Source organism: Berghia stephanieae, chromosome 3 (genome assembly GCF_034508935.2).
Source record: "Berghia stephanieae isolate SIO BIC M18660-M18661 chromosome 3, UCSD_Bste_1.3, whole genome shotgun sequence".
In the NCBI taxonomy this organism is placed as follows: domain Eukaryota; kingdom Metazoa; phylum Mollusca; class Gastropoda; order Nudibranchia; family Aeolidiidae; genus Berghia; species Berghia stephanieae.
In genome coordinates this window covers 88,667,356-88,679,456 of record NC_088362.1, presented here as the reverse complement: position 1 = coordinate 88,679,456, position 12,101 = coordinate 88,667,356, and the positions used below count along the sequence as shown (strand labels likewise).

General features: G+C 36.1%; 1 protein-coding gene across 3 annotated transcripts in view; it reads right to left on the bottom strand.

Annotated features, from left to right (window-relative positions):
- Positions 1-2,740: 2,740 nt before the first annotated feature.
- LOC144968761 (uncharacterized) overlaps positions 2,741-12,101 on the bottom strand; it is a 16,162-nt gene continuing 6,801 nt past the window's right edge. For all 3 annotated transcript variants that reach the window (XM_078907412.1, XM_078907411.1, XM_078907414.1), the window contains one exon: positions 2,741-12,018. In XM_078907412.1, the coding sequence (XP_078763538.1) occupies positions 9,028-12,015 (2,988 nt within the window). In that variant the 5' untranslated portion in view covers positions 12,016-12,018 and the 3' untranslated portion in view covers positions 2,741-9,027. The remainder of the gene's footprint in view (positions 12,019-12,101) is intronic.

Sequence of the window (12,101 nt, the reverse complement as noted above, 5' to 3'; positions counted from 1 at the left end):
TCTTAAGTCCTTATATCTACCACGCATCCATGCTTAATCATACACTCATCAATTAAATTGGAAGAAACAGATTATTATTGTTAAACTATAGTAGATATGTAATCAATAATAATTTAAGCATTGATAAAACTCAAGAGTTTCAGTTTAATTAGTTTGAGTTGTTTATTTGTTGTTGTATTTTTGATTGTTAGTTTTTAACCTTTTTGAACAAAAAAAAAAAAAAACAACAACAAAAAATCAAAAATAAACCCCTCTACTCTTCTCGCTTGCCTGGCTGACAGAAGAGAGTTACAATCCCCATGTTGAAACCTGCATTCGGTGGTTTCTGAGGATCTTAGCTGCCCACTTGACGCTGTCACAGTAACGACCGATTATATTCACATTTATTTTATTAAAGTTAGTTTTATTTTAGTAAGAACTGAATTCATCTCACTCCAGTTATATTTCGGTACGCTTAGAAAAGCTTTACCTTCTAATATTAGATCACCTTTCCTTTAATAGCCTTCACTTTGAATTAATTTCAAATTAGTGAATACTTTCCGTTCTACTTTCTGTCACGTAGCCACTTATTATAAAAGCTGATAGGTCTATTCTTCCTCACTCACTTCTCTCTGTAATCTATGCCCTCAGACCACTCTACTCGTCATATTATATATATATATATATATATATATATATATATATATATATATATATATATATATATATATATATATATATATATATACCGTCAACTGGGGCTACTTAGGCCACACGGGGTAACTTAGGCCACTTACTGAAAACAAGATTGCTTATTTTAAAAGGTAAACTACATGTAGCTTTTATCTTTTAAATAATTCGAACCTAATAGATCTAATAAGCACTCATGAATTGAACTTTTTTTTAAGCAACCTTTTTTTTATTCTACTAAATGGCCCAAGTTACCCCGGATGGCCTAAGTAACCCCGGTTGACGATATATATATATATATTATATATATATATATATATATATATATATATATATATATATATATATATATATGTATATATCTTCTTCTTCTTCTTCTAGGTTCCATGCCTGGTCCAGGCTTCGGATACTGCATGAATTATCTCTCTCCATTCCTCCCTGTCTCTTGCTTTTTCAAACAGCTCTTGGATTGTTAGGTTGGTGAAGCCCTTCAGTTGGTCTATGAGTGTTTTTCTTTGTCTCCCCCGGGCGCGTTTACCAGGTATTTTTCCACAACTTGCCAGGTATTCATTCTTATCTTTCCTTACTATGTGTCCGAAAAAGGATAGTTGTCGATCCACTATTAAGGGCATTAGTTTCCTTTGTTGGTATGTTTGTTTTAGCACTTCTTCGTTCGTTTTGTGTGCAGTATACGATATTCTCTGCATCCTTCTCAAGCACCACATTTCAAAAGCTTCAATGTTCTTTTGTGTTTCTGCATTTGTAGTCCAGCTTTCGCATCCGTATAACAAGATTGGCCACACGTAGCACTTCAAGACTCGGAATCTAATCCCGAACGACATCTGTTTGTTTTTCAAAATGTTTCCCAGGTCCATGAAGGCCTGTTTGGCTTGAGTTATTCTTGCTCGTATGTCTCGGTTACATCTTCCATCTGTTGTCACTATTGAACCTAGGTATTTAAAACTTTCTACGTTGGTAAGTTGCTCGCCGTGAATCGTTATATTGCAGGTGTTGTTGTTTTCGGGGTTTTTCTGTATTACCATGCATTTCGTTTTGGTGATATTCACTTCCATTCCCTTGGCTTCACTATCTACTACCACTTTGTCAACAATCTTTTGAAGTTGGATTTCTGATGTTGCAATGAGTACCGTATCGTCTGCGTATCTTATATTATTTATGTTGTGACCTCCTACTTTTATTCCCTCCATATTATTTATGCCCTCATGATTGTTTCTTGGTATAGATTAAACAGATCTGGTGAGGCAACACACCCTTGACGGACTCCTTTCTTAATAGGAATGGAATTTCCTGTAGAGTTTCCGATTTTGATAGATGCCTGCTGGGTGTAGTATAATGTTTGCATGAGTCTGAGGTCTTTCTCATCAGCGCCAATGGAGTGCAGTTGTTTTAGTATTTCTTCGTGGCGTACTCTATCAAAAGCTTTTTTGTAGTCGACAAAACAGAGGTATAGTGGGTTCTGAACCTGTATAGCTCTTTCACTTAAAACACGGAGGAGGTATATTGCGTTCCTTGTCCCTCTGTCAGGTTGGAATCCATATTGTTCTTCTGCGATTTCGGGGTTAATCTTATTCCTTAGCCTGTTGATAATTATACGCAACAGTATTTTGTTGATGTGGCTTATTAAACTTATAGTTCTAAAATTTTCGCATCTGACTGCACCTGCTTTCTTTGGTATTGCTATGAAAATAGAGTTACAGAGATCTTCTGGAATTTTCCCAGTATTGTATATATTGTTGAATAATATGTGAAGTTCATCAATTGCTAGATCTCCTAGGCTTTTTAATACCTCTACAGATATTTCATCAGGGCCTGTTGCTTTACCATCCCTCATTCGTTCCATGGCATGTTCAATTTCACTTTTGGTGATGTTTGGTCCGCTTAATGGTTCTTTGAATTTCAGTGGTGGTTCATTTCTATTTGGATCATTGTACAGTTCGCCTATGTATTCTACCCATCGGCTTTCTATATGTTGTTCTTCAAATAGCAGTTCCCCTTGTTTGTTTTGGATACAACTTCCTGCTGCTTTGCTTTTCCTTTTCCCTGATAGTTCTTTTATTCTTTGGTGAGCTTGTTGGGGGTTGGGTTTGTATTCTCTTTCGATTTCGCAGCATTTCCAGTCTAGATAGTTCTCGTGTGCCTCGATGCATTTGGATTTAATGTGGTTGTTCAATGTTTGGTATTCTGCGGACCCTCTGTTGCATTTTCGTCTTTCTTCAAATAGGTTTAGAATTTCATTTGTCATCCATTCCTTTTTGCTGTTTATTTGAGCTATTGGTAAATGCTTTTCTGCAGTTGCTTTGACACATTTTTGGAATATATCAAATTGTTTTTAACATTTTTCGTTATCAGGTTCACTTTGGCTTTGTATCATTAGTGCATTTTCAAATTCTTCTCTCATTTTTGTTTGTATGCCATTGTCTTTGCATAACCTGTAATCCCTCTTTATTCTACCAACTGTTCTCTGAATAGCTTTAAACTTTATCCTTACTGTACAAACAACTGGGACATGGTCACTGTCTACATCGGCGCCTGGGTAGGTTTTGCAATTTAATATGCCATTTCTGAATCTTGATGATACTGCTATAAAGTCTATCTGGTTCCTTGCTCTGTCCCCTGGTGATTGCCATGTCCAGGTTCTTCTTGGGTGTTGTTGAAACCAGGTGTTTGAAATCATTAATTTATTTGTTCTACACCAATCTGCCCAGATGTTTCCTCGTTCATTTCTGTCTCCGAGTCCATGTGGTCCGATTATGTCACCATCTCTGCCTCTGCCAATCTTAGCATTTAGGTCCCCCATTACCATAAGGACTTCTTGTGATTTACACATTCGTTTTGCTTTGTCTAGTGAATGGTAAAACTCTGTCATATCTGCATCTGTCGCCTCTTCTGTTGGTGCATAAACTTGAATAATATTGGTGTCAACTACAGGTCCTCTTAGCTTAACCAGCAAAACTCTGTCTGAGATTGCTACGTGCCCTTTGTAAAATTTGGTTGATTTTTGGTCTAAGATCATCCCTACTCCTTTTTGGAAAGAGGTTCCACCACTCCATATGATCGTATATGTCGTGTTGTTTTCTTGATTTGACATGGTTCCCTGCTCTTTCCATCTCATCTCTGCCAGGCCAAGAATATTTATTTGGAGCCGTTTCATTTCTTTTAGAATGTTGTTTAGTTTTCCTTTTTGGGCACAGGTCCTGACATTCCATGTCCCAATTTTGGTTTTGTCACATTTGTTAAATTTATTTCGCCTAGTAACTGGCTGACGGTTCGGTGTGACCTGACGAACATCACGATCCCAACCGAGCGAGGCAGCAGTCTTCAGTGAAAACATGCTCCCCTTTACGCTGTCACCGTTTAACTTTTTGGACTTATTCATGCAGTTAACTCGGCAAAGTTACAAGAATGGTTTGCCATTGCCTATTCTTGTCGCCCTCTGCAGTTGGCCAGCTTGACCTGTTACCGTTCGACACCACGAGGAGGTTGCAGTAGGGCTTGATGATATATATATACTAGTAAAAAGCCCGCAATTTCGCGGGGAAAGAACTATTTTCATTCGATACTGTACTCACCATCATTTAATGAGGGCAGATTGGTAAACAACGTTGTCTGTGTAATTTGGTATATCTTCGGTTGATTTTTCTGTGTGGCCCAGTAAATTATTTAATAATATATTCCCTCAACTAACCCCAAGAAAAAATTAAACCTAGTACCTTTAATTAACCCTAATAGGAAAAACAAACACCCTAGCACTTTAATAAGACTTATGACTAACCCTAATAGGAAAAAAAATCATCCGATCTCGAGATAACCCTAATAGAAAAAAATCATGACAAATTGAATAAATAAACGCCTGACAAAAGATTAAAGGTGAAAATACAAATTTAAAGAATACTGGGGATGTAGGAGCTTTCGGAATGTCTCCCCTTTACTTAACTTATGAAAAACAAACACCCTAGCACCTTTAATAAGACTTATGACTAACCTCTCGAGCTAACCCTAATAGAAAAAAAAACAACTCTCGGACTGCTTTACACTACCTTTCAACTTTCAATACTTAACAAATCAAAATGGCGGCCGAAAATCAAAACAATGGTCAAATTAGAAAATTTTAAACTTTCACAAATCTATCAAGATTCGTTCTACAGTTTTTAAAATACTTCTATATAATGACAAATTGAATAAATAAATGCCTGACAAAATATCAACGGTGAAAATACAAATTTAAAGAATACTGGGGATGTAGGAGCTTTCGGAATGTCTCCCCTTTACTTAACTTATGGAAAAACAAACACCCTAGCACCTTTAATAACACTTATGACTAACCTCTCGAGCTAAACCTAATAGTAAAAAAAGAATCAAAATGGCGACTGAAATATCTTCATGTGATCAAGTGAATAATATCACTATGAATGCCACGATTTGCTGAAAAATGCCAACACACACACACACACACACACATGTATACACCACACACAAAACACACACAAACATACACAAACACACACACAAACATATCATAACAAAACTGATCACCGCTTAATCAACAACACAACGGAAGTAATAATAATACTTGATGTCATAAATAGATGACGCAAATTGACAACTTTTTACAGTGTCAAAATTAGTTGATTTTGGGAGCCAAGTGTCGTCGGTACATATTTTATGATATTATCTGTTTGACTCAACGAACTTTCAAACTGACTTTAAATTATAAAAGGAAATCAAGTTATCTGTTTATCTATCTGTAAAAAATACATTTCTAATTTTCAAATCTTTCAGTAGAGTTGTGCGCCGTATCAATTTTTTTGGACTCAAATAAGCACAATGTTCTCCACAATGCTATATTTTTTTAAGAAAGGATATATAAAGATTCTTTATCTTACTCTCGGGACTTTGTGGAACACTTGATTAATTTTGATTTCCGCCATCAAGACGCCGAAGCTTCTTTTATCACCTTTGCCACTGTCAAGAATGTATCAAGCCTGAGCCCGTCGGAGGAATAACTACAACCCTTCTCAACTGGAAGTGGAACCCCACAAGTCTACCCGCCATATGTAATATTATCATAAGATACGCAATATAATTATATTTCAATTTGTAACTGTGATCACCATTCATTTATCAGAAGACTCATTTAATTAAATTTCATATTTCCTTTTATATCATCTTAAACAAATCATTTGTTCTTCATTTTAAAGTAACTAGTAAATTCTGCGGGGGGGGGGGGGGGGGGGGGGGGGGGGGGGCTTATTCTGCACATCTTTATTTTATGCATAGTCGAGTAGCTCTTCACACTCATTTAAACCATGACAGACGCAAACGGGTTGGCCATTTCTTGAATATATAATATAGCTTGGAGATCTAGAACTTAGAGGATTGAAACATGATCTAAGCATTATTCCTTGCTTGATCTGAAAAGCGAGCCACGCCGAGTTCCTTTCTGGCTGCCCTGTTTTTGGACTCTTTGAAGTATATTAACTCCCGTGCCAGGAAGACCAACGCATAGAAGGTTACAATAGTCAAGATGAGGCAGTATTAGTGCGAATACAACTGTATTGAGCATGTGCCTTTTCGTATTTTGAATTCTTCTAGGTTCATGTGATTAATTTGTTGCTCAGAACTCAAACAGCCGTTTCTAGCATTTTAGAAATATTTACATATTTACAGTCTAAGGAAAGTAGAGGGTATTAAAATGCCCGTTTTGTTTCCATTAAGTTGCAATTTATTACCATATGTGCATACAATGTTTTATGAATGAACAGCATCTTTCAAGATCGTGTCATATCAGTTGAATAAACATTGAGTTTTTTTTATATTATTAACAAATTTCAGGTTTGAATAACTCCAAAGCGACGAGCACTTATTTGCAGGTCTGATAACCAAATTCCTTATGGCCTCGTTGTTGTAATGGAAATCTAAAAAAAATGACGCAATGTTAAACTAGGCCCATACGGATGTTCAGATGTCAGACCTGCATACACTTACACATCGCTCCAAAGCTATGTAAGATTTCATCAAGCGGTTTTTGCCGTATGTGCAGAATTTAATTAAGATTTTATTGATTTACGTTTTAACACTGTGCTCCCTTTGGTAGCTGAGTTGTGATGCCATGAGTAGTAAAGGGTAATTTTTAAATAAATCGTAATTTACAGTGTTTTGTTTTTTATCATGGACACATTTCAAGTTTAAATTACTCAAGAACGGCTGCAAGGAAATCAATTTGGTTTTAAACATTTTAATCCAAATTGATTAAACTTTTTATTTTTGATGATCGCAAACGCGCAATTGTCAGATTTGCAGTTCCACGTGACCACAACCATTTTGAATGACAAGCCGCAGGCGTTTCTTCAGTTCGTCTCACCTCTTTTGCAGCATGAGTAATGTGTCAAACCTCAAAACGCTATCATAATCATTATAGTGCAATCAGTGATGACGTTATACACAAAAGAATTTTACAATGGCAAGGCAATGTTCCAAGTTGACATCCTTAGATTAACTCACTCAATCCTATAGATTTTTGCTACTCTTCAAAATTGGAAAAAAAAATGTATTAAAAATGAGCATGTGCATAGATGGTTTTAACTACCACTCACATGTAAAAATCTAAAAACATTAGCTTTGATACTACGCCTGTTTTTTGTCTCAGAAAAATGTCATAAGTAGAAGGCATGGGGTAAAAGTATCCCAGGTAACTACGGATATAGTCGGTGTTAGGGTTGAGTGAGTTAATATGTTAAACGAAGTAAACTTTCGAGAATCATGTCGGTCAACGCCAAAATGAATTACGATTAATGACAAAATTGCCCTTGTCTACTCATGGCATCATAGCTCAGCTATCAAAGGACTTATACCAATCAAAATTTGAATAAATTCTGCACTTATGGCAAAAACTGTTTAATGAAATCTTACACAGCTCTCGAGTTATTCAAATCAGAAATATGTCAATAAGAAATACACTATGACGGAATAAAAGACTAAAACAACTCTTTGTCGTAAACATCCATGTGATACCTAACTTTATGATACTTAATGGTGATGGTACGACCAATTGACATTGTGTTCAGAATCCCAGTGATCCAGGATGGAGCCGTGAAGGACGCATAATGGCAGTTGTAAAATAATGGATTTCATACCATCTATAGGGAATGAGATTAGCGGAAGAGTAGCGTCCCTTGATTGGACGCGGAAGCGAGGACGAGAGACGCATGCGCACAACCAACATGACGTTCTCTCTCTAATAACTTTTCCGCCGGTGACGTCACAGACTATGGGTGACGTCCGATCAAGGGACGCTACTCTTCCGCTAATCTCATTCCCTATAAGGACAAATTGTGTTCTATTTAACAAGGTGTGACATAACCCACTGAAGACCATTTTTATTATGCAACATAAAATTACAAAACTCTGTCAAAATTACATTTTATCAAGAACTACAAGCTGGATGCATCTGTTGATTTATAGATAAAAAATATGTAAAATGCTTAACAATTCCCTTTTGGTGCCCAGACTGGACTACTCAAGCTCGCATCTCTGCAGGCTTCTAAAACGCTCGTCTGCAAAAGGGCTGAAATTGTTACAAACAGGGCAAGGCAAATTGTTATCAATACATAAAAAAGGATGAGCATTTCACATCCGCTTTGGAATAAATTAAATGGCTGCAAGTGTAGAGAGGGGTTGAATATAAGCTAGCATGTCTTACCTTTGACTCTCTCCTTACCAACTTTGTCAGAATTGTTCACAAAACTTCTCACCCACTCAACACAAAAATGTTTTTTTTTTACTCAGACATAAAAGTAACAAGTACATTCTATGCATAATATTGTTTAGCAAAATGAGCTCTACAACAGTGTTTAGTTTTATAGCTATGACAAAACAAATCTTTAAATTTTGTGATGTACCAAAAAATTCAAAATGATAAAATTATTGGTTGCATCGTAAGGAATGTGACAATTTTCCAATGGTAGGTAAGGAGAGGGTTAAATGTCCTCATAATAATGCTCCAAACTGTTTAGTCACTTCTTAACACACACCAAGACGCTCCCTTGGATCTTCTAACTCATTATCCTGTTAAAGAAATGTCCGTAAAATTCGGAACAATCTATTATCTTTTCTGCTGTGGCTGTGTGCAAAGTGCAAGGCATAAACTAACAACTTACACAGAGAACTGTCATAGCACCTTAGATCAGTTACCTGCCGTTCTCTGGAAAAACGCATTAAAACATTTAGCCAGACAACTCGTCCTTTAATATTGATCGATTTAAATGACCCTCATCATGGCAAAGCTCTCAAACGTGGGACCTCGTGAGCCACTTGAAATAATATTCCCTTAGAGTGACCTTATTGTCCATTGAGCTTACATTTAAGTGACTGCAATACTTGAAAATCTAGATCGGCCTCCAGGTTTGGTATAACAATAATATCTTCCTCTTCTACTACTTGTAGAACGTAATCTGGTATTTTGTAGCGAACACTCTCTTCAACCATCACTACCACATTTTTCAGATTATAGGGTGATACGAAAAAACACGCCGATTTCATAACATGATGTTCCATGTCCATCCCATTAAGATATCTTTCTGTGATCAGAAGAATACACCTCCAACTGTTTTGCAAAGCTTTCGTCATGTCCGATCGGTCATGCAAAAGATCACGGTGATAAATAAAAGTTTTAAGTTTCCACTCATCTTCCAAAAATGGTAAAAGCTTTATCCTTACAAACATCACATCGGAATCAGCGTATCCAATAAATACATCGATGATGAAATCACTTCTGCTGAGGACTTTTATGAAACCTGGAAATGCTGTACGTAATATGCTTGATTGAATGCGTGTCTTGTAACGTGAAATGAAAAAAGTGATTAAATATAGTGCTATCAAAGCTGATGCAAGAATAAAAGAAAGCATGAAATAGAGTTGGCCCTTGCAACGACGTAGTTGGACATCGGCATTGCTCATATTCACGATATATGTGGCCAGCCCATTTTCAGTAGTACAAGAAAAGTTTGCTCCCTTGTCAAACCGAACAAGAGTTCTTTTGATCCAGGAAACAAAATCAAAAGTTGAACAAGTACAAATGAGAGCGTTGTCATTTAAAAATATGGTAAAATTAGACACTACTCTCTGATGAGCATCGATAAGATGTCTCTCTTCTTTAGTCAGACTTGCAAAAGAATTACTTCTGAGATCTAAAATTTCCAAATTTGGAGTAAAGCGAATATCGAAAGGAATACGTGAAAACCTGTTTGAAGCCAAACATAAAAACCGAACATTAGGATTGTGCTTAAAAACATCGTGTGGCAAAGTATTGAGGCCATTTTGAGAAATGTCTAAATATTCTAGTTTATCATTGAATTTTAAAATTCGACCAAGGTGGGTTTGAAAGAAGTCTGGGCGGTTTTGGGATTTTTTAAACACAAGGCTTTTCAATTTCGGCAAGTTATCGAAAACATCCTTCAGCATGTACAAATTAGAACCGGTAAAGTCAATGTGCTTTAATGAATCCAATCCTTTTAAATGGCCGTGTAAAAGGACAGATCTGTAGCTATGTCTAAAGTAGAGTTCTTCTACAACGTTTGATCTAAAAATGATATCGTTATCAAACGCAAAACTATACAAGTTGTCCAAACGTAAGATCTTTAAACTCTTCGGCAGCCAAATTATTTGTTTTGATCGAGTTAACATGCCCACATTTATTTTATATCTGTTTTCTTTTGTTTTTAAACTCTTGAGCAAAGGTAAATGCTTGTCAGATGTGTTTGTATAATTTTCATTTTCTCTAACGTTACTTATGGATGTCAAAAACCTATTTATGGCATCAATTGATAATGTCTGAGATTTTTGCAAAATCTGAATTGATTGTTTTGTTTTCTCCCCTTTCGACAATGATCGTAATTGTGGTGACTTTGAAGAAGATAAGAAAGAAGAAGACAGTAATGCTAGTAGACGATGAACACCACCTGACTCAAATAATGGTTCTCTTGCAGGTATGAAATTCGATCGCAATTTTTGATATTTATAATTGTTTGAAATTTTCTCTTCCATCAAAATATCGTATTTATTCTGAAAGTAATAATCAATTTGTTTTTCGCGTCTTGGCCTTTGCTCTTTATAAAATGAAGCATCAGACATTTCTTCCCAGAAATTTAACGTCGTTTTTGAATAGTCCTCTGTAGAATATGTTATGTCCTCAAGATTCCTAAATGCAAGTAGCATGCTGAAACTTATCGCATCTTCCCCATATATTGAATTTCCTGATAGATCAATTAACTTTACACAATGCCGAAAAACTCCTGTAATCAAGACGTTCAATTCTATGGAACTGAGACCACAGTGTGCATATGTCAATTGAGAAACACAAATCTCAGACAAAAATCGGGTCTCCTCTGCATGAATGTAACCGTCCATAAAACTACCGTACGTAGAAGTTTGAGAAAAACTGGTCTGTTTAAGGTGCATCAGTGTTAGGCTTTTAAAAGTCTTACCTCTCAGTCCTCTCATACTCTCCAATATGCGTTTATTTCCGATGTAAAATCGTCGGATTTCTAAAAGTTCCATAAAATCAGGAAGAGGTTCAAATACATCTGGGTCAAAGTTTGTGTGAAAAATCGACAAACCAGAATCTAAAATTAATGTTTTTACTGTTGACATTTTCATTCCTTCAAGACTAATGTTAGAGACACGTTTTAGATCGAGACAGGTTATATGAAGAGTGGACAGTGTCCTAAGCTTTGCGAATTCATGTCCAATGTATAGATCAGTAAATGAATCAATGTAAAGAATAGTTAGATTCAATAAAGAGTGAAATATATTTAAATACTGACCATACGTTCCATTACCAGAACTATATTTGTTCCCGCTTAGCACTAAAATATGTAAATTTGGGACGTCATCAAAAACGTGGAAAGGGAGGTAATCCTCACCAAACTGAATATCATTTTGATGCAGGTCTAGTCGTTGTAACAGAAGAAGTCCACTAAAAGCACGACGCTTAATTTTCAATAACTTACAATCGTTAAGAACCAGAGACACAAGGTGTGGAACACCCTTGAACGAATCTTCTTCTAGTTCGTAAAGAGGATTTGAGTTAAGAATGAGAGAAGTTGCGTCAGGAACGACAATGGCGTGTTTTACGTCCGATGAATTCAAATTTGCTCCAGTACAATTGACAATGATTCCGCCGTAAAGATCATCAACCAGAGTTTGACATCCCGAAGGTAGTTTCGTTAAGAGAGAGTCCACCAGGATTCCTGATAATGCAACTATCATTAAAACACAAACAAAACTCAATCTGTTTCTAATCTTAGTCATCTTGAAAGGTCGCTGCATGATCTGGTTAAGAGATACAAAAATATGATTGGGCGATAATATTGTGACAAATTTGTTGCTTTTAACAGAGAAGATAAAGAAAACGA